At 44.0% G+C, this 24,330-nt stretch overlaps 1 protein-coding gene across 1 annotated transcript in view; it reads left to right on the top strand.

The window, feature by feature from the left end:
* Positions 1–24,330, top strand: part of LOC147123380 (interleukin-6 receptor subunit beta-like) — a 166,900-nt gene that overhangs the window by 8,595 nt on the left and 133,975 nt on the right. Inside the window, exon 2 of the mRNA XM_085971978.1 lies at positions 12,085–12,217. Within this exon, the coding sequence (XP_085828104.1) occupies positions 12,214–12,217 (4 nt within the window). The 5' untranslated portion in view covers positions 12,085–12,213. The remainder of the gene's footprint in view (positions 1–12,084; positions 12,218–24,330) is intronic.

Raw genomic sequence — 24,330 nt, 5'->3', positions numbered from 1 at the left:
CTAGAAATTCACTATGGCCCCACCAGCTGGCTAGCGCCCAAAAGTTAGCGCTGGGCGGGAAGCCTATAGCGATCGTCAGATATTCATTGTTAGCGCCCCAATTCGGAAGCGGGCGCTATACCAGGGTGTGCCCGCCTCCGCTTGGTGCGCTGACACTGAATATCAGTGCTCTTGGCGCCGCTGCGCCAGGCGCTGCGCAGCGGCAGGCTGCGGTACTGCAGGCCTCCTCCTTCTCTTAAGGGGGAGCTGCCTGCAACGGGGAGATCGCCGCTGGATAGTGCCGGCAAATGAGCCCGGCACCACGGAGAAGTGCCGGGCTCGCGGAAAGCAGCCGGCAATGCCGCGGTGGGGGGGTGGAGGAGGCCGGGGAAGGAGGTGCGGGCAGGCGGCCGCCGCAAAAGCGGCCGGCCGCACCTTCCGCTTTAAAGCGCCCCACTAAGGCAGCAGGACGGCCCCGTTTTCTGGTCGCTGTTTGCGGCCGCTTCGGAGGAGGCGGCCGCAACTAAATATGGGGATCGGCGCGGTTTCGGGGCGGAACCGGGGCACTGCGCACACCGATGACGTCATCGGTGCCGGCGCAGCGCTAATGGCTACCGCCGCCAATACCGCTGCGCTGAATATCTGCGCAAACTCATTTTTGGCGCAAAATCACCCTTTAGGCGTTAACTGGGCGCAAAGCTGGCAGCGCCTTAATGAATTTCTAGGCCAGTGTGTCAGCTACCCAAAGGAAAACAGCGACCTTGAATTTCCAAGGGATGTATCCAAATCTCTCATTATAACTTTGGTGGGAGGTCGACGGAAGCCACCGGAGAAATGGTGTAAACAGCTGAATCCAGCCGTTTACGCTGTTTCTCCAGGTTTTTTTTCCAATCTCCCACTGAAGTTAAGGCAGAAGATCAGGACAACCCCTATGGAAATTCAGAGCCAGTGTTTTCATTGCAAAAAACTTTAAAAGAAAATGATATTGGCAACAGAAATAACATAATGTAAGCAATGAAATACTGAAAACATATCAAATACAGAATTGCCAACGACAAATGGCAACAGCAATCCATGTGTCCACAATCCACCACTGTAACCATGGCAGAGCTGGACTTCCAGCTGCTGGCAAGTTGCACCCCTCACCTTATCTGAATTCCCAGGGTCAGGACATTTGCATAAATTGGGCAGGTGTCCGTGACATTTGTGTTGCACTTGGGGTGCCTGCTTGATAACGGGGGTGGGGGGGAGGCACTACTGTACCTGACTGCAGAGCCATGCTGCATCTCTGGAATACCAGCTGTGCTGTCCAAAGATTTCCCAAACTGTAAAAAAGAAAGTGGCCTGTTTCCAAATAGGCTGGTGTTCTTCTGGCAACCCATCGCTCTGTAAGGAAAACAGCCTTTGCAAATTGCTATGGACCCCACTTCCACCACTATACAGTCCAGGCATAGAATGTGTCTGCTTCATGCTGGTGTACATAGTGTTGGGAGCGACCGAGGGGGAACTGGTGGGAACTCCAGCAAATTACATGGAATGTACAGCACAGAAACAAGCCATTCATAGAAACATAGACATAGAAGATAGGAGCAGGAGTAGGCCATTCGGCCCCTCGAGCCTGCTCCGCCATTCAATGCGATCATGGCTGATCATCCAAATTAAGTACCCGGTCCCTGCTTTCTCCCCATACCCTTTTATCCCTTTAGCCTTAAGAAATATATCCAACTCCTTCTTGAATATATTTAATGTATTGGCCTCTACTGCCTTCTGTGGTGGAGAATTCCACAGGTTCACCATTCTCTGGGTGAAGAAATTCCTCCTCATTTCTGTCCTAAATGGCTTACCCCTTATCCTTAGACTGTGACCCCTGGTTCTGGACTCCCCGACCATCGGGGACATCCTTCCTGCATCTAGTCTTTCCAGTCCTGTCAGAATTTTATAAGTTTCAATGAGATCCCCTCTCATTCTTCTAAACTCCAGCGAGTACAAGCCCAATCGACCCAATCTCTCCTCATACGTCATTCCTGCCATCCCAGGTATCAGCCTGGTGAATCTTTGCTGAACTCCTTCCATGGCAAGAACATCCTTCCTCAGATAAGGTGACCAAACTGCACACAATATTCAAGATGTGGTCTCACCAAGGCCCTGTACAATTGGCCCAACTGGCCCGTGTCAGTGTTTATGCTCCACACGAGCCTCCTCCCAGCCCTCTTCATCTCACTCTATCAGCATAACCTTCTATTCCTTTCTCATGCATGTGTTTATCCAGTTTTACCTTAAATGCTAGATAAACAAATGACATCATCCTGTTAGTCCTGTTTGTTTCACTGATGCCCGTTTGGAAGGGGGTTGGCACATGAAGCGCAGTTCCCCACATTTGGTAGAAAAACTGACAGATGTCAAACAGGGCATAGATCCAGTGAACCAGGTCGTGTCCAAATATCAATCTCTGCATGACCCCATACATCCCAAGCATGGTGTGATTACTCATATAGAGCTGCGGGTCTTTGGGGAAAGATGGACAGATATTTAATGATCATACAGATGCTCTTTGACCCTGTTGCGGACCCTAGATTGAAAGTCTATGGCCCAGATAGAAAGAACTTCCATTTATATAGCACCTTTCATGACCTCAGGACATCCCAAAGCGCTCTACAGCCAACAAAGTACTTTTTGAAGTGTTGTAGGGAAACGTAGCAGCCAATTTATGCACAGCCAGGTCCCCATGAACAGCAATCTGATAATGAACAGATAATCTGTTTTTTTTAGTGATGTTGGTTGAGGGATAAATGTTGGTCAGAACACCAGGAGAACTCCCCTGCTTGTCTTCGAAATAGTGCAGTGGGATAAGAACATAAGAACATAAAAAATAGAAGCAGGAGTAGGCCATTTGGCCCTTCAAGCCTGCTCTGTCATTCAATAAGATCATGGCTGACCTTCTACCTCATCTCCACTTTCCTGCACTATCCCCATATCCTTTAATTCCCTTAATATACTCAATGACTGAGCCCCCACAGCCCTCTGGGGTAGAGAATTCCAAAGATTTACCACCCTCTGAGTGAAGAAATTTCTCCTCATCTCAGTCCTAAATGGCCGACCCCTTATTCTGAGACTGTGACCCCTGGTTTTAGACTCCCCAGCCAGGGGAAACATCCTCCCAGCATCTACCCTGTCAAGCCCTGTAAGAATTTTGTATATTACAATGAGATCAGCTCTCATTCTTTTAAACTCCAGAGAATATAGGCCTAGTCTACTCAATCTCTCCTCATAGGACAATCCCTCCATCCCAGGAATCAGTCTGGTGAACCTTTGTGCACTCCCTCTGGCAAGTATATCCTTCCTTAGGTAAGGAGATCAAAACTGTACACAATACTCCAGGTGTGGTCTCACCAGGACCCTATATAATTGCAGTAAGACGTCTTTACTCTTATACTCAAATCCTCTTGTAATAAAGGCCAACATACCATTTGCTTTCCTAATTGCTTGCTGTACCTGCATGTTAACTTTCAGTGATTCGTGTACAAGGACACATAGGTCCCTCTGAACACCAACATTTCCCAATCTCTCACCATTTAAAAAATACTCTGCTTTTCTATTTTTCCTACCAAAGTGGATGTCTTTTACCTGATCCACCTAAGAGGACAGACTTGGTTTAACTTCTCATCCAATAGACGGCAGCTCCAACAGTGCAGCACTCCCTCAGTACTGCACTGGAGTGTCAACCTAGATTTTGAGCTCAAGTCCCTGGATTGGGACTTGAACCCACAACCTTCTGACTCGGATGAGAGTGCTACCACTGACACTGTTGTTGGAATGCATGACTGTAAACAAGATTCAGACAATGAGGCCTGAATTTTGCCTATCTGGGCGGGTCCGGTGTGGCCAGTGTCCGTGGCGGGTCGTGACCCCAGTGCTGGCTCCATCCCGCTGTAGAAAATGAACTTACCTTAATGGGGCCTATTATGCCCACTCCAGTGAGATGGAGCAGGTCCAGTGACATCATTCATGATGCGTTTTCAGCTGGGATCTTTAAAGGGACCCTGGCCACATTACATTTGAAATTTGATCTAACAAAGTGGGCATTGAATCTTTACAATAATATAAGTTATATATGATTGACAAAGAAATATTAAAATAATATTATCATTAAGTAATGTGACACCATCTACAAATACGATCAAGAACATAATTAAAAAAGTACATTAATTGGGAAGTTATTGGTGCTTTAGCCACAAATCTATAGACTTTTGTTTCAGTAACTGGTACAAATAAAAGATGTGTGTGTATAGGTAATATATAAAATTAAGCAGATTTTAAATTTAATTGGAAAGGGGTGGATTGACAATCTTATGCAAGTTCAGCTGAAGAGCTGCGGAAACCCTGACAAACAGTGTAAGTGGTGCTTGTGTGTTTCTGGGATTTCTGCAGCTCTTCCGTTGTAGTTAACAATGGACAATTGAGAGAACCTCTGCAGAAATTCACCCCCAAAGTCTGAGACTGAAAAATTAAATGAGTTATATTCAGGGGCTGAAAACAAATTGAACCAGTGGAGAATGAATGATGAGAATGAAATTGTTATGGTTGATGACTTGATTTAATCTGTAACTGGACAATCACAGTATACTGTGAGAAAAACCTGACCAGAAACAAAACAAAATTTATTTAAATGGTACAAGTCATTTTTTATAGTACAGATCAATTCACTGCAATTACTGTTCTGTTGGTAGGCAACAGCTGAGAATGGCCAGTGAAAAATGTATTTCCCTCACCATCCAGGGTAGAAGGGGAGCCTTCAGCACTCACATCCCTTCAAGAATTTCTGAATTAACATTTACCGGTAGCAAAAAAATGGAATGAATAGCCCGATGTGACCAACTGAGAGTACAGGATTGGTGAATTTATCTTGAAAGCCAATTGGGCTAAATTGTGCAGTGTTTATTGTGATGTGCCAATACCTATTAGATTGAGATTGCCCAAAGTCTTTTTATTTGTAGCCTTGCAGCCAACAGACTCAGAGATTAAACTACATTGCTCTGTCCAGTCCTTCAATAAATTAATTCTAGTGGTTATACAATTGTTAAACCAGAAAGCTTCAGAAACCATGTCATTTCAATAGTGCATTTGATTCAATTATCTTGCTGTCAAGTACAGTAAATTGTGCAAATTTGTTTCCCTTCTGCTTTCCCTTCCTGGCACACACTGTGCCAGTAATTCCTTCCATTTTTTTGCTTTTTCCACCTAACTTCAACACTGAGCTAATGCTGAAATAAAATGTTACAGTATTATGACAGTGTATTGATGTCCCAGCAGATACTTTTCATTTAGCAAAAGCTACATTTTATTATAATGTCTTTAAGGATAAAGCTTCTGCTAAATTATTCCAAATAATGAACAAATATTTCACAATATTCAGGGCTTTTTTTTACAGTAAATATTAAGGCCATGAATTTCCACAGGACTTCTCCCAATTATCACCATGCTTTCAGCAAGAGATTGGCAGAACTCCCAGAGCAAAGGCGTAAACAGCCATTTATGTAGTGTCTCGGGGGTTCTGCAATCTTCTACTAAGTTACAATGGGAGAATGGGACAACCCCCATGGAAATTCAGGGTCAATGTGTTTAGATATCATTTTGAACACAGATTATATATACAATGCTGAGATAGAACATCTGGATCTTATCATTTCACATTACTGCATACACATTACAATTAGCCCACACTCAGGGCTGAATTTTCCAGGGTGGTAGCGGGCGAGATCGGTGGTGGGTCGGGTGGGAAAGTTGTTATTTGTCATCTCGCTCCCACGCACCTTTCCGTCTGTCATCGCAGAGCCGACCCAACCGGCAGCGGCGGGGGAACCAATTGAGATGATTATCAGGTAATTTACAGGCACTTCAGAGCCTTTCTTCACTTACTTTTTAAATTTCCCTGCATGGCCACGGGATCCACACAGCTCGGGAACCACATCTGTCAACCTGAGGCGGGAGTTCCGTGGCCATTGCTCCAGCTGATTACTTGATAGCATGAAAAACAAAACAAAATAAAAACATGTTGATTAGCTAACAGATTGATGGAGATTCTGTTCTACTTGTAGCAAGAGGGTTTGAGTGCAGGAACAAGGATGTCTTGCTGCAGTTGTTCAGGGTCTTGGTGAGACCACACCTTGAGTATTGTGTGCAGTTTTGGTCGCCTTATCTGAGGAAGGATGTTCTTGCCATGGAAGGAGTTCAGCGAAGATTCACCAGGCTGATACCTGGGATGGCAGGAATGACGTATGAGGAGAGATTGGGTCGATTGGACTTGTGCTCGCTGGAGTTTAGAAGAATGAGAGGGGATCTCATTGAAACTTATAAAGTTCTGACAGGACTGGACAGACTAGATGTAGGAAGGATGTTCCCGATGGTCGGGGAGTCCAGAACCAGGGGACACAGTCTAAGGATAAGGGGTAAGCCATTTAGGACAGAGATGAGGAGGAATTTCTTCACCCAGAGAATGGTGAGCCTGTGGAATTCTCTACCACAGAAGGTGGTGGAGGCCAGTTCATTAAATATATTCAAGAAGGATTTGGATATATTTCTTAAGGCTAAAGGGATCAAGGGTTATGGGGAGAAAGCAGGGACTGGGTACTGAATTTGGATGATCAGCCATGATCGCATTGAATGGTGGAGCAGGCTCGAGGGGCCGAATGGCCTACTCCTGCTCCTATCTTCTATGTTTCTATGTTTAGGACATAGCACTGATTCTCCTTTGACTCTCCACAGTGAGTGTAGGATCAGTGAATAGGCCTTTAAATTGGCAGCCTCATTCACAGGATGACTTGCTTTTGGGACAGTGAGTATACTGAGAGTAACTGTTAAAAAAACACTGAATGTGTCCAACCATTTGAAAAATGATTTGCCGCTTCCAGCACTTAAATTGTTGGGGAATCATCAGGAACTGGTCAAAGTTCAAATGATACTTTCTGAGAGTAAGCTATCTAGCATACATGTGATCGGTTGTGTTTTGGTTTTGCGTGAACACAGTTCGCTAACAGAAATATTGATACAATATAAAGTATTTTATGTAGTGTAGTAAATCGATCACATGATCTATCAAAACCTCACTAAATAAAGTGCAGTTTCAGAGGATGGATCTTCATAATTTAACAGTGAATTCTTTTATAGTGAATTCTAAAATGCCCTGGGACGTTGTACTACGTTAAAGGCCTTATACAAATGAAAGCTGTTGTTGTTGTTATAGTCCATGACCATCTTTTGCTCACCAAACATTGCTAGTAACCATAGTTTGAATCCACATTTTCAGACCACATTCAACCCCACTCTAACCCGTCATCTGTTAATCCTCCAATATTTTCATTATGACGGGAGCTGGTTTTGTGTGTAGCACACTATATACAGTATGCAAATGTATAAATATTTTGGTGACATCATTGTATCTTTGATGTCCTTGATACTTTGGTCAGAATGATAATTAATTTGACGTCACATGCTGCATTTCATGGTAAGGAATCTGACTTCCACTTTTGCTGGGCTGAAATTTTTGGAAAAGAGTTTGTTTCAGGACTAAATATAGGTACATACGCTCCACTCCCAGAACTAGACTTTTGAGTCACTCCAGATTTAAAAGTACTGCATAATCACCATGTAAATATCATTAGATTTGTGCTTGTTAAGATGACAATTTAGTATAAATGTACTGGATTGTTTTACATGCTTTTGTTATTATATAGAATAAAGTGGGAAACTTACATTTCAGTATCTTCAAAATATTGTTATAATAATTATTTTCTCTGCTTTTCTTCTGTCTCCTGAAGATGGTGTTTAATGTTAGGTTTTGATGCTAAATTCATTGGCAGCCATCTGCTAATGCATCAAAGTGACCATTCTTTATATGTGAATTTAAGTGTCAGTGGGCTATTGAGCCTGATGTCCTCACTCAACATCCACAAGGACACACTTTCCAGCTGGAGTCACTAAATAGTGACCAGAACTCTTGCTGATCTTTCTTTCTGAACTTCCTAGCTCAGTGGGTGCTGAGATTAATTCTAGCACCTTTACTGTCAGCTTGGCTGAGTTTATAGCACTCTTGCCTCTGAGTCAGAAGATTGTGGGTTCAAGTTCCATTGTAGAGACTTGAGCACAAAATCTAGGCTGACACTCCAGTGCAGTACTGAGGGAGTGCTGCACCGTCGGAGCTGTCATCTTTCGGATGAGAAGTTAAACCGAGGTTCCGTCTGCCCTCTTAGGTGGACGTAAATGATCCCACTGCACTATTTTGAAGAAGAGCAGGAGAGTTCTCCCGGTGTCTTGGCCAATATTTATCCCTCAATCAACAGCACTAAAACGGATTAACTGGTCATTGTCACATTGCCGTTTGAGGGACCTTGCCGTGTGCAAATTGGCTGCCACGTTTGCTACATTACAACAGTGACTACACTTCAAAAAGTACTTTATTGGCTGTAACACACTTTGGGATGCCCTGAGATCGTGAAAGGTGCTATATAAATGCAAAATAACAACAGAAATTGCTGGAAAAACTCAGCAGGTCAGACAACATCCGTGGAGAGAAATTTGAGTTGACGTTTCGGGTCGAAACCCTTCTTCAAAACTGGAAAGAAAAGAAAATAGATCGAAGGCAGGGCTGCTTGGGTAAGCATTCTCCAAGGCGGCCTTTGAGACACACGACAACGCAAAATCGTCGAGCAGAAACTGATAGCCAAGTTCCGCACCCATGAGGACGGCCTCAACCGAGATCTTGGGTTCATGTCACGCTACATGTAACCTCACCTGACGTAGGGTCATCTAGACTCGAGTCGTCGTTGGCTTGTTCTCTCCACACAGATGCGGCTGGACCTGCTGTGATTTCCAGCAAAAAAAATGTTTTTTGTCTGTTTTTTTGTTTTTCATACAGACCCCAGCATCTGCAACATTTGACCCCTTGTGACCCCACCTCATTGTTCTTTGATGTAATGTTTTCCTGACTGACCTGTTTGGACACCATTTACACCTTTGATTGCTGTGATTATCTCTCTGCCGAGGTGTGATAAATGGCAGTTAGAAAGATTACCTGTAAACATCTGACATTGTTCTCTGACTATATAAGCTGTGTTTTTATGCATCTCTCTACTTCACCTGACGAAGGAGCAGCGCTCCGAAAGCTTGTGATTTCAAATAAAGCTGTTGGACTATAACCTGGTGCTGTGTGATTTCTTACATTTGTCCACCCCAGTCCAACACCGGCATCTCCACACCATGGCTTATAAATGCAAGTTCTTTCTTACTCTTGCCTCAGCTAAGATCAACTGACTTAGAACAGACCAGACACTGAACATTGTACCTTCCTGGTCTCTACACCAAGTGGTGCCATTACCCACTGAGCCATTGGGATTACTTACTATTAGTATATTAAACTGCATACAGAACCGTTAAAATTAAAATACACTTTATTGTACTTTTTTTCCTCAGGAGCTCAGTATTTTAAAATGTGGTGATATCACTATAGCTTTAAAGGAAAACCTTGCTGTGTTGAGTAGAAGTGTCCCAAAACATTTCATCCTGATCACAGCAACATTTTACAACGCTCACTCATCAATGCGAATTGTGCCCTTGCCGATTGATTGCCAAACACTTTTTGCACCTTACTGACTTTTGCGATTTGTAGCGTAATGTGAGCTTCAGAAGCCTGATAACTTGTGAATGTATTTATTCTAGTTTTCATTTCTGGAACCACGGCCAATAACACGTGAAAGAGTCAATATTTTAGTGACAAACAATGCTGGAAATGCAGCAGCTTACCATACAATAACATAATGCAACTTTTCAGTTTGCATTTAGACTTTTATTGCATATACACGTGACAAAAACATATAGCTACTGGCATTAGCTTATTCTGAATAAAGAAAACATACTACATGATAATTATATGGTTGCTATGTAAAACGCTACTCATAAAAACGTTTGCAATTGATTCCTTCCCTTGCTTCTCGCAATTCTGGACTCTTACCAATCAAACTGTGTCGCGGAGACTGGTGCGTTGCCAGATTTCTGTAAACCAGAGACTGTAAAACTGGCCTGGGATTGGCTCCCAGTCAGCCCGCCGCAGGCTACAAGAAAAACAAGTGGGTGTGGCGACAGTTTCGGGGCTCCCCTTAGGAAGAGTTGAAGGACAGAAGTTATAAAACATGCGACGGTTTCGCGCATTCCCTGCACCCTCAACATCTCAGTGTTCGAAAACCGCCGACTTATTTTTAAAACACATACCATGTGTTTACACATACCCTGTACCAGCTTCTCGGCCTGCACTGAACTGTTCCGTGTTAATGATGCTTATTTTCAAAGTGTTGAGGCAATAAAACGTATGGTAACGGGAAGAGCTTAAAAGAAATCTTCCTGAACTCATTTAATTAAATTCTTGCCAGCTATGTCAAAGTGTAACGTATACAGTATCGTCTGTAATGACAATGTTAAACATTTCAAAAGCGTGCAATGTGTGTCTTTGATTATTTTTTTCAAAATCTTTTTTAAAGGAATACTGAGCTTTTTTTAAACAAACATTCAATTGAATAAGAATAAACTCGGAGCAGAGTGTGCATATCTTAAAAAAAGAAAACAAACTCTCACTTGCACAGAAATAAACGCCTCTGCAATTGACCATGCCTTTTTAATTCTCCTACTGCAGTTGTTTGGGAGTTCCAGCAATTTTTCCTGTAACTTCTGTTACTCTACAGATATAGAACTTTGTAACCTATACAACTTACTAACCTTTGTTATAGAACAGAATGTTTGTAATAATTTCTCATAAAACAGTGATACAAGTCAGCAACTGCAAAAGCACTTTGCCTTCTACCTCTGCCCCCTGCTCTTCCGCCACTGTTTCCCAACTTCCCTCTCCCCTTCCCCAGGTGTAGCAGGAGCCACAACTCTACATTCCCGCAACCCCCTCCCTCAGGATCCTTACAGTAGATAAAAAGTTTTTGACTTCTGAGCCAGGGGTGATTTTTGGGAACCATGGTCAACAATATGTGATACTTCATATTAAATGGTTGTCACTTTGTAACAAGATGTTCACTCAAACCAGTCTCTGGATGGTGAAAGAGATTATTACGAAATATCAGAATGCACAATGGGATTAAGATTGCTTCAAACCACAACATTGTGGTTGATAAAGTTATGCTGAAGTATTAGTGATAAGAAGTTCTGGACAACCAGAGAAGCGCTCCTTTTGCCTTGCACTATCATCGCTTTTGTCATTTAATCTCTCCTGCCTTTCAGCCTATCACAGACCTTCCCTTTATTCTTTCCTTCCCTGCCCCTGCACTTGCTTAAATATCTGTTACTTCTCCAACTTTTGCCAGTTCTGACGAAGGGTCATTGACCTGAAACGTTAACTCTGTTTCTCTCTCCACAGATGCTGCCTGACCTGATGAGTGTTTCCAGCATTGTCTGTTGTTTCAGATTTCCAGCATCCGCAGTATTTTGTTTTTGTCATAGAAGAGTTCATGTTGCATAAATAGGAATCCACATTCCTGGCCATGAGATCAACAGCAAATTTATGAAGAATGCCAAAAAAGTCTTTGGACAGATTCAGAGAGACGACAGAAGAAAACAACAAATAATGTAGATATTCTAAAACACGGGGGGGCTAAAATTTAATTTCAAGATGCATGTTTTTGGGCTTACATGTTGCACATTGGTTTGGTAATGTTGTTTGACTGTATTTTATAATTACATCAGTTGTCACTGCATATTTTGTGTGTTGGGGTTTTGGAAATGAGCCATAATGATGCACTCAGCCAAATCAATGATCCTATTAATTAGTTTAGAGATTATAATCCCCCAATTAGGCCTTTGTAAACAAATGGTACAGAATATGAAATTCAGTGTGATCAGTGGGTATGCAACCTGCAGCTTTCAAAGAGAAATACTGTACTGCAAATGTTGAAAATCTGAAATAAAATAGAAAAAGCTGAAAACACAGAGTAGGTCAGTCAACATCTGAAAAGAGGAAAGCCAATTTAATGTTTCAGCTGTAAACCCTTCATCACAACCCTGAATTCTGTCAAAAGCTCAATACCCACAATATTAATCTCCATTTTCTGTTTTCAGATGTTGACGGATCTGCTGTACATTTCCTGCATATTTAGTTCTCAGTTCTGAAGATTTGAAATGGTTACTGATGACGCTGCACGATTATGCTGTGGATAGACAAATACTACTCCTCGGGATCTATCAACAATGCGTAAGTTTTATTGAATGCTTCAATAAGAGTTAACTTGTCAGTTCTTGCCACAGATGCTGACTGAATTAGCTGTGTGTTTGCAGCATTTTCTGTTTTTGTTACTGTTTGCCAATATTTATAACGGGAAGCAAGTCATCCTCGGTTCCAAGGGACTGCCTAAGAAGAAGATATTAAGTAAACAAATGCTGTGTAATCCAATTAAGGAGTTAAACAAGGAATTTAGAATGTCATTGTTAATGAATACGATCACATTCTATGCTAGCAGCATCTTTTGGACTAATAAGGCAGTAGTTTAATTACTCATGTCATAATGGTTTGTCACAGACTGAATAAGAGACATTTTATTATAATTTCCAGCTTTAAATGGACACTGTCATTCTTCATCTGTGCGTCCTTCCCCTTCATCCCAATTTTGGCAGCCATGCCTTCAGCACCCTAGGTTCCATGCTCTGGAATTCCCTCCCTAAACCCCTTCGCCTGTCTAACTCCCTCTCTTCCATAAAACTGACGTTTTTGACCCTGCTTTTGGGCATCCTTCCTAATATCTCCTTCTTTGCTCGGCATCCATTCTTTTTGGCAATACTTCTGTGAAATGCTTTGGGATATTTTCTATGTTAAAGGTGCTATATAAATGCAGCTTGTTGTTCTGTAATTCTTGTCATGAAAGAAAGACTTGCATTTATATAGCGCCTTTCACGACCACCAGACGTCTCAAAGTGCTTTACAGCCAATGAAGTACTTTTGGAGTGTAGCCACTGTTGTAATGTGGGAAATGCGGCAGCCAATTTGCGCACAGCAAACTCCCACAAACAGCAATGTGATAATGACCTGATAATCTGTTTTTGTTATGTTGGTTGAGGGATAAATATTGGCCAGGACACTGGGGATAACTCCCCTGCTCTTCTTCAAAATAGTGCCATGGGCTCTTTTACATCCACTTGAGAGAGCAGACGGGGCCTCGGCTTAACATCTCATCCAAAAGACACCACCTCCGACAGTGCAGCACTCCCTCAGCACTGTACTGGAGTGTCAGCCTAGTTTTATGTGCTCAAGTCCCTGGGGTGGGACTTGAGCCCACAACCTTCTGACTCAGAGGCAAGTGTGCTACCCACTTAGCCACAGGTGACACATGAAAGTACTACTTGTAAATGATGGGGTTGCTTGATGCGAGGGAACGTTTTGCTGTGAATTATGCCCTTTACTAGATTTTCAGTTTTGTTTAGGATGGGGTCTTTTTAAGTTAACTGTGTTACGGAATGAATTTGTCATGTGAACGATATACAAGATACCTCCATGAATATAGTTATTAGATCTGGACAAAATTGTGGTTTTGTAACGTGGCACATGTTGTATTGAAAATCACAAGTAACTTCCTTGATTTTCTGTTACTTCCAGATTCATGTAAGTGCTAAATGTGTTTAAGATTAAATAAAGATCTTACACTATGGCAAGTATAGCTTTAACATTTCACTACCCTATTTTAATAATGGTATAATTGTTGTGGCAAAATTCCTTTAGTATAGTGATGATTTTGGATATTTCTATTGCCATGTTTTTTGATGTTTGCATTAAATTACTGAAGTGCCTGTTTCAGGTTGGCTGTATCGGCAGGTTTTATGAGCTAGTGTTCCTGACGCAGAGCTTCACGTGACAGGGACGCATAGCAGGAATTTGGACTCAGAGGTCAATGGCGCTGCATGACTCTCAATCCATTAATGTAATGGGTAGAGAAACGTACGCTATGTGCTGACCTCTACATCCAAATTCCTAATATACACTCTCAGGATGCAAAGTTCTATGCTGAAAAGGCTAATTCTAATTTTTTCTCCACTTAGCTACTGAATTTAAGCAACTCTGCCTCGTGTTTCCCACGCAGCACAAGTGGTTCCAGTGGACAAGTAAACAATTTAAAACTATCAATCTCAGTTTTGAAATTTTCAATTGACCCAGCCTGAACCGCTTTTTGGGGGATAAGATTTCCACCACCCTTTGTGTGAAGAAGTGTTTCCTGACATCACCCCTGAACGGCCTAGCTCTAATTTTAAGGTTATGCCCCCTTGTTCTGGACTCGTTCACCAGAGGAAATAACTTCTATCTTCCCTATTAAATCCTTTAATCATCTTAAACACTTCAATTATATCACCCCTAATCTTCTATATTCGAGGGAATACAAGCCTAGGCTATGCAACTAAGACATTTGGGCTGGACTTTATGAATTAGCGCTCCTGGCGTAGAACTTTGTGCAATGGGGGCATATACCAGTAAGGAGGTCAGTGCCCTACATTGTCTGTGTGCCCTTTAATTTTAATAGATGGAAAATCGCACACGTGTGCTAGCCTCTACATCCAAATTCCTAATATGCATAACCGTTCTGCAGATCTCTGCACTGGGAGCCTAAAATCTACCCCTTTGTCTCCTGCAGCCCTTGCTGCTCGATTAAAAGTAATTAAATTCCCCCTCTCTGCTGTAGGATTAGCTCAAGTGATTAGGTGAAAAGCTTTAAGAACTTTCAAAGGATTGTTCAAAATCATGAACCTAGAAATGACTGCGATATTAATGAGTTCATATGAAATTCCTCTGTCCAGTGTTTTAATGCAGGAATGAACCCATTTAAAATAATAAACAAAAGAACGTCATGAGAATGCTTTACGTATTTGTTTGCTAACATGACTAACAGTAATTGTGAGTTTTTTTTTAAAGTAACAACATTTTCTACAAAAGGAGGGTATTTCTTAACAGCACAAATATTATACTGGTCTGAAAAATTAAGTTTTGTTTCCTCTTTAGTCTTTCTGAATTCTCATCAGAACTAGCGTTGTACTGGGGAGAACTGAGTGTTGCTTCCTCTTTTTAAAAAGTGTCTGTGATGATTTACTGGAGTGCAATGAAACCGTTGCTTTAGTTTTGATTGAGCAACTTGTACTGAATTTAATGTACATGGCACAGGATCGGTAGCTTGTGGTGACTCTTTTGGAAGACGTGGCTCTTTATTTTAGAGTGTGACAAGTGACCATGGACAAAGTAAGGTACATTAGTCTGGATTTTTTGATTGGCTGTAAATCAGGTGATCAGACTGGAAATTGGGTACAGTTCTGTGATGCTAGGTATCATCCACTTTCACATGTGCCTCATTTACTGCCCTCATTTCCAGCAGCTGCAGGAAGCGCCCGTACGTTTTTAGGCGGTCCCATGAAGGTGAGATGGAAATCACGTCATAAAACCCATTTTGTGCCAGTTCTGTCTGATTCACACTGTTTCGTCTTCTCGCTCTGGAGAAGGCAGAAGAGGAATTAAAGAGGGCAGCTTTAACTTTTATAGCGTCGGTTTGAAGTTTATTCTTGCTGAATTTTTTGGAAGTTTTTTCTTTGTTTCTTTTTGCTGTTGCCGGTTTGACATCTTCCTTTGTGCTATTTTGTTCTGGAGCTGCCATTTCTCCATCCCCGCTATTATATCAGACAGAACACATCGATCTCTCATTGTAATCTATCAAGGTAATCTATCCCTTCTCATCCTTCTGGACCTGTCTGCAGCCTTTGACACAGTTGACCACAAAATTCTGCTCCAACGCCTCTCCACCGTCATCCAGTCGGATGGTACGGCACTCGCCTGGTTTCATTCCTATCTTTCCACCCATAACCATAGAATCACTTGCAATGGCTTCTCTTCCCGATCTCGCACTGTCACCTCTGGTGTCCCCCCAAGGATCTATCCTTGGCCCTTTCCTATTTCTCATCTACATGCTTCCCCTCAGTTGCATCATCCGGCAACAGTATGTGAGTTTTCACATGTACGCTGATGATACCCAGCTCGACCTCTCCTCTACCTCTCTCGATCCCTCCACCATCTCTATATTATCAGACTGCTTGCCCGACACCCAGTACTGGATGAGTAGAAATTTCCTCCAATTAAATATCTGGAAGACCGAAGCCATTGTCTTCGGTTCACGTCACAAGCTCCATTCCCTTTCCACTGATTCAATCTCTCTCTCCGGCAACTGTCTAAGGCTGACCAAGTGTATTCGCAACCTTGGTGTCATATTTCATCATGAATTGAGCTTCCTACCTCATATCCGTTCTATCACTAAGACTGCCTATTTCCACCTTCATAATATTGCCCGTCTGCACCCTTACCTCAACTTATCTGCTGCTGAAAGCCTCATCCATGCCTTTTTCACCTCTAGACTTGACTATTCCAATGCACTCCTGGCCGGGCTCCCTAGCTCTACCCTCCATAAACTTGCGGTCATCCAAAACTCTGCTGTCCGTGTGCTAACTCGCACCAAGTCCCGCTCGCCCATCTCCCCTGTGCTTGCTGACTTACATTGGCTCCCAGTTAAGCAGCACCTCGATTTCAAAATTCTCATCCTTGTTTTCAAAGTCCTCCATGGCCTCACCCGCTCCTTATCTCTGTAATCTCCTCCAGCCCTATAATCCCCTAAGGCCTCTACGCTTCACCTATTCTGGCTTTTTGAACATCCCCGATTTTAAATGCTCCACCATTGGCGGTCGTGCCTTCAAAAAACAAGATGGCGGCACGCACGGACGCAGCGGCTTTGTCTCTCCCGAGACTGAGCGTTTTCACCCTCCTTCTGAGTCTCTTCTGGACTCTGCTGATTCGGGAATTAAAGGCTGACCTACCGTACAGCCGGCAGACGCTCCTAGACATCGGGGCCGACTGCGTGCGGCTCACACTCGGCGGCATCGATCTGCCTCCCAACATCGCCCGACCCCCGGGACCAGCGTGGCGTCCTTCCCCAGCCGGAAGTCGACGCAGACCGCGCAGAGAACACAAGCAGAAGCGGGGTAAGAGGGCCGGTATCCAAAACAGGCTGAAGAGGGCCCCACACAAACCCTCCCTTCCAGGTATTTTCCTGGCCAACATCAGGTCACTGGAAAACAAAATGGATGAGATCAAATTGGATCTCTCCACACAGAAAAGGACAAAGGAATGCTGCGCCATGATCTTCACAGAGACCTGGCTGAACAACGGCATCCCTGACACCACCATCCAACTAGAAGGACGCATGGTCTTCCGCGCCGACAGAACTGCAGACTCCGGTAAGAGCAAGGGAGGCGGTTTGTGCATTTACACTAACAATGCCTGGTGCACTAACACTGACATAATCGATAGATCCTGCTCGGCTGATTTGGAATTCCTCATGGTAAGGTGCAGACCCTTCTACCTGCCTCGGGAATTCACGGCTGTTATCATCACTGCGGTCTACATCCCACCACACGCTAATGCCAAACTAGCACTGAAGGACCTCTACAGGGCCATCAGCGAACAACAAACTGCGCACCCAGACGGAGCTTTTATCGTCGCGGGGGACTTCAATCATAAACCTAAAAACTGTACTACCGAAATTCCACCAGAATGTCTCCTGCCCCACAAGAGGGGAGAACACACTGGATCAAGTCTACACGAGCATTGTAGACGCTTATAAGGCCATTCCCTGCCCCCACCTTGGGAAGTCTGACCACCTCTCCCTGTTTCTAGCCCCGGCATACAAACCGCTCATCAAAAGAGGGAGAACATCAATGAGAGCAGTGAAAGTATGGCCAGAGGGGGCAGTATCGGAGCTACAGGATTGCTTCGAACGCACTGATTGGGGCATGTTTGCCCATAATGACATCGAGGAATACGCATCCACAGTGCTATTCTACATCAACAGCTGCATCGAGGTTGTCACGACCCATAAAAATATCAGGACATACCCCAACCAGAAACCCTGGATGAACGGAGAGGTCCGCTCACTGTTGAAAGCACGCGACGCAGCATTTAAATCTGGCAAGGTGGCGGCTTACAGTGCAGCTAGGACCAACCTAAAAAAGGGTATCAGGACTGCCAAAAGGAAACAGACACTGCGGATAGAGGATCACTTCCGCAACCACTCGGACCCCCGGCGCATGTGGCAAGGCATCCAGTCCATCACTGACTACAAGGGCAAAAACACCAGCCCCCCGGTTAGCGATGCCTCCCTCCCGGAGGAGCTTAACAACTTCTACGCTCGCTTCGACAGGGACAACAGGGAGCCGGCTACCAAAGCCTTGCCACCCCGGAAGACCAGGTGCTCACTCTGTCGACCTCTGACGTAAGGGGTGTTCTACGTGGAGTGAACACACGAAAGGCTGCTGGACCGGATAGCATCCCTGGACGGGTACTCAAGGAATGTGCCGATCAGCTGGCTGATGTCTTCACCGCCATCTTCAATCTGTCATTGGCCCAGGCAGTAGTCCCTACATGCTTCAAGACCGCTACCATTATTCCTGTGCCAAAGCAAACGGCTGTGACGTGCCTGAACGACTATCGACCTGTCGCACTCACACCCATCATAATGAAGTGTTTCGAGAGACTGGTCTTAGCCCACATCAAAGCCAGTGTTCCTGCCTCTCTTGACCAACACCAGTTTGCCTATCGTGCAAACAGATCAACGGAGGATGCAATCACAACTGCTCTACACTCGGCACTGAATCACCTAGATGGGTAAGGAGACCTACATCAGAATGCTGTTCATAGACTACAGCTCAGCATTCAACACTATCGTCCCCAACAAGCTGGCCACCAAACTCCAAACTCTTGGCCTGAACACTTCCCTCTGCAACTGGACCCTGGACTTCCTAACAAACAGACCCCAGTCTGTCAAATTAGGTAACCACACCTTCCCCCCGCTGACCCTGAACACGGGGGCCCCACAAGGATGTGTGCTGAGCCGCCTCCTCTACTCCCTCTTCACCCACGACTGTGTGGCTGTTAATGGTTCCAACATCATCATCAAGTTTGCGGATGACACCACGGTAGTAGGCCAGATCACCAACAACGATGAGTCAGCCTACAGGGAGGAGGTCCAGCATTTCGTGAAGTGGTGCGCCGATAACAACCTGGCCCTTAACATCAAGAAAACCAAAGAAATCATTGTGAACTTCAGGAAGTCCAAAGGTGGAAGTCACACCCCCATCCACATCAATGGGGCTGTGGTGGAAAGGGTGGACAGCTTTAAGTTCCTCGGAGTCCACATCACGGAAGACCTCTCCTGGTCCCTCAATACCTCTTCTCTGGTGAAGAAGGCCCAGCAGCGCCTATATTTCCTAAGGAGGCTGAAGGGATGTAACCTGTCACCCCTGATCCTCTCTAACTTTTACTGCTGCACTATAGAGAGCATCCTGACAAACTGTATCACCGTATGGTATGGCAGCTGTAGCTACTATGACCGGAAAGCCCTGCAGCTGGTAGTCAAAACTGCCCAACGCATTACCAGCACCCGGCTACCGACCATAGAGCACATATACCAGAAACGCTGTCTACGGAGGTCATGGTCCATCATCAAAGACCCTACCCACCCCAGCCACAGTCTGTTCGCCCTCCTGCCATCTGGGAGACGCTACAGATGCATTCGCACCCGTACGACCAGATTTAGGAACAGCTTCTTTCCCAGGGCTGTCATCCTACTGAACTCCACAAATAAACTCTAAAGCCTGCACATCTACCAATGCACTTTACTATGGTTATGTTTATGTTAATATACTACAAGCCAAATGTATGTTGAATGTTTAAATGTCTTAATCCAAATGTACACTCTCGGGAGCCGCAAGCCTACATTTTGTTGTACTGCACTTGTGCACTAACAATGACAATAAAAGTTGATTTGATTTGATTTGATTTGAGCTGCCTAGGTCCTAAGCTCTGGAATTCTCTCCCCAAACCTCTCCGCCTCTCCACTTCACTTTCCTCTTTTAAGACGCTCCTTAAAATCTACCTCTTCAACCAAGCTTTTGGTCATCTGCTGTAACATCTCCTTATGTAGCTTGGTGTCAGATTTTTTTTGATAACTGCGAAGCGCCTTGGGACATTTTATTACGTTAAAGGCGCTATATAAATATAATAAGTTGTTGCTGTTGCTGTTGTAAATTCATCTTTGAATGAGGAAGAGCAACGGAGGGCTCCAAATGGGCCAGGCAGCCACCCGCTGGTACCCCCAGACTGGAATATACAGCCAGAGACTTGAATCCTACATTTGATACAGGAGTTTGTGGAGGTTTCACCTTCCAAAGGAAGCTGTCATTAAGTTATGCTACAAACTGCAACCAGACTTTCTGCCGCTTTTGTGCAAGTAAATGTTCATTTCTCTGGGAGCTGCCACAATGCCCTCATTAAAACAACAGACAATAACAACAATTTGCATTTACATAGCGCCTTTAACATAGCTCTTGGCTCTTGCCTTAGCTCTTGCTCCTGCCTCTCGTTCCCGTGCCCTGGCCTCGTGGCGGGCTCTCTCCTCGCTGCTCAACACCAAGGACGCCCATTACACCGGGGCCAAACGCGGGAGGGGAACGGAACCCGAGTCATAAGAACATAAGAATATAAGAACATAAGAAATAGGAGCAGGAGTAGGCCAATCGGCCCCTCGAGCCTGCTCCGCCATTCAATAAGATCATGGCTGATCTGATCCTACCGCCAATCCACTATCACAGAACCATCTCCTGAATCTAACAGAATTAGACACACGAAATAGGAGCAGGATCAGGCTACACGGCCCCTGGGCCCGCTCCGCTACCCACAGGGCCATGACCGATCCGAACCTAGACTCATGTCCAAATTCCTGCCCGCTCCCCGTAACCCTTAATTCTCTTTACTTCTAGGAAACTGTCTATTTCTGTTTTAAATTTATGTAATGATGTAGCTTCTACAGCTTTTTGGGGCAGCATATTCCATGGACCTACCACCCTTTGAGTGAAGTAGTTCCTCCTCATCTCAGTTTTGAAAGAGCAGCCCCTTATTCTAAGACTATGCCCCCTAGTTCTAGTTTCACCCATCATCGGGAACATCTTCCCCGCATCCACCCGATCCAACCCCTTCACAATCTTATATGCTTCAATAAGATCGCCTCTCATTCTTCTGAACTCCAATGAGTAGAGTCCCAATCTACTCAACCTCTCCTCATATGTCCATCCCCTCATCCCCGGGATTAACCGAGTGAACCTTCTTTGTACTGACTCGAGAGCAAGTATGTCCTTTCTTAAGTATGGACACCAAAACTGTACGCAGTATTCCAGGTGTGGTCTCACCAATACCTTGTACAACTGAAGCAATACCTCCCTATTTTTATATTCTATCCCCCTAGCAATGAAAGCCAACATTCCATTGGCCTTCTTAATCACTTGCTGCACCTGCATACTAACCTTTTGAGTTTCGTGCACCAGGACCCCCAGATCCCTTTGTACTTCAGTACTTTCCAGTTTCTTGCCATTAAGATAATAACTTACTCTACGATTTTTCCTGCCAAAGTGCATAACCTCACACTTTCCAGTATTGTATTCTATCTGCCAAATCTCTGCCCACTTACTTAGCCTGTCTATGTCCCCTTGCAGGTTTTTTATGTCCTCCTCACTCACTACTTTCCCTCCCATCTTAGTATCATCTGCAAACTTTGATATGTTACACTCAGTCCCCTCCTCCAAATCGTTAATATAGATTGTAAAGAGTTGGGGACCCAGCACTGACCCCTGCGGAACACCACTAGTTACTGATTGCCAGTCTGAGAATGAACCATTTATCCCAACTCTCTGCCTTCTGTTAGATAGCCAATCCTCTATCCATGCCAGAATATTACCCCCAATCCTGTGATTTTTTATCTTAAGCAATAATCTTTTGTGTTGGACCTTGTCAAATGCCTTTTGGAAGTCTAAATACACTACGTCCACTGGTTCCCCTTTATCCACCCTATATGTTACTTCCTCAAAGAACTCCAGCAAATTTGTCGAACATGACTTCCCCTTCATAAAACCATGCTGACTTTGTCCTATTAAATTATGATTATCCAAATGTCCTGTTACTGTCTCCTTAATAATGGACTCCAAAATTTTACCTACCACAAATGTTAGGCTAACCGGTCTATAGTTTCCAGCCTTCTGTCTACTGCCCTTTTTAAATAAGGGTGTTACATTAGCAGTTTTCCAGTCTGCCGGGACCTTTGCCGAGTCCAGGGAGTTTTGGAAAATTATTACCAATGCATCCACAATCCCTACCGCCACTTCCCTCAAGACCCTAGGATGTAAGCCATCAGGTCCAGGTGATTTATCCGCCTTGAGTCCCATTATTTTACCGAGTACCACTTCCTTAGTGATTTTGATCGTGTTTAGCTCCTCCCCCCCTTTAGCCCCCTGTTTGTCCAGTGTTGGGATATTCTTAGTGTCTTCTACTGTAAAGACTGATATAAAATATTCATTCAGTGTTTTTGCCATCTCCATATTTCCCACCATTAATTTCCCGGTCTCATCCTCTGAGGGACCAACATTTACTTTAGCCACCCTTTTTCTTTTTATATAACTATAAAAACTCTTACTATCTGTTTTTATATTTTTTGCTAATTTACTTTCATAATCTATCTTCCCTTTCTTAATCAACCTTTTTGTTATTTTTTGCTGTCTTTTAAAGTTTTCCCAATCCTCTATCCTCCCACTAGATTTGGCTACCTGATATGCCCTTGTTTTTAGTCAAATGCTATCCTTAATTTCTTTACTTAGCCACGGATGGCTGTCTTTTCTTTTACACCCTTTTCTTCTCAGTGGAATATATTTTTTGGAAGTTGTAAAATAACTCCTTAAATGTATCGTCTTACCCTTTAATCTATTTTCCCAATCCACTCTACTCAATTCCGCTCTCATAGTCTCCTTTATTCAAGCTTAGCACGCTTGTTTGAGATCCAACCTTCTCGCCCTCTAATTGTATATGGAATTCAACCATGTTATGGTCACTCATTCCAAGGGGATCCTTTACTAGGAGATTTTTAATTAATCCTGTCTCGTTACACAGGACCAGATCTAAGGTTGCTTGCCCCCTGGTCGGTTCAGTTACATACTGCTCAAGAAACCCATCCCTAATACACTCAATGAACTCATCCTCAAGGCAGCCCTGCCCAATTTGATTTGTCCAATTAATATGATAGTTAAAATCCCCCATAATTATAGATGTTCCCTTATTACAAGCCTCAACTATTTCCTGATTGATACTCCGTCCAACAGAGTTGCCACTGTTCGGAGGCCTATAGACTACGCCCACTAGTGTTTTTTTCCCCTTATTATTCCTTACCTCCACCCAAACTGTTTCATTATCCTGATCTTTTGACCCAATATCATTTCTCTGTATTACAGTGATTCCTTCCTTTATTAACATAGCCACCCCACCTCCCCTTCCTTCCTGCCTGTCCTTCCTGATCATTAAATAACCTGTCGAAAGCACACAGGACACACAGGCCACAAACGGGCAGACGAGACGAGATGAGACGAAGAATTCGGTAAACCGATAAGAGCAGAGGAGCGCTTAAAGGAGGAGAGAGAGAGGTGGAGAGGTTTGGGGAGGGAATTCCAGAGTTTAGGGCACGACTGCCAATGGTGGAGTGATGAAAATTAGGGATGCTCAAGTGGGCAGAATTGGAGGAGCACAGAAATCTCGGAGGGTTGTAAGGCTGAAGGAGGTTACAGAGATGGGGGGGGGGGGGTGGGGCGAGTCCATGGAGGGATTTGAAAACAAGGATGAGAATTTTAAAATTGAGGCGTTGCTGGACTGAGAGCCAATGTAAGTCAGCGTGCACAGCAGTGATGGGTGAACGGGACTTGGTGCAAGTTAGGATATGGGCAGCCTTGTTTTGGATGAGCTCAAGGAAAGGACTTGCATTTATATAGCGCCTTCCATGACCTCAGAGCATCCCAAAGTGCTTTACAGCCAATTAAGTACTTGTGTAGTCACTGTTGTAATGCGTACCAGCATTCTTTGCCCCTGAAAGACAAGCCTAAGAATGGCTTCTGGGAGATCAAGTTGCAACCATGGCCCCTGACACCTGTGCCGTTTCCATACAATGGGTTCTAGTCTTACACCAGACTACTAATTGAGCACACAATAGGTTGTTGATGGTGCAGGTCATGTATTTGGAACAATTTGGGATCTCCTGAAATACAGTTTGGCTAGAATCTCAAGGATCATGGTTTTGCATTGCATGTTGCACAATTTTGGCTTATGAAGAGGCCTCTACAGAGGTTCTGGAGGAAGAAGGTCCTCACAGACAATGAGGAGTAGCAGCAGCCTGAAGAGAATGTGGAGGATAACTTGTTGCCAGCTGC

This window comes from Somniosus microcephalus, chromosome 2 (genome assembly GCF_052327205.1).
Source record: "Somniosus microcephalus isolate GS21.2 chromosome 2, FLI_Smic_1.0, whole genome shotgun sequence".
NCBI lineage: Eukaryota > Metazoa > Chordata > Chondrichthyes > Squaliformes > Somniosidae > Somniosus > Somniosus microcephalus.
Note: the sequence above shows the minus strand (reverse complement) of the source record. Positions and strands in the feature narration are given on the sequence as shown.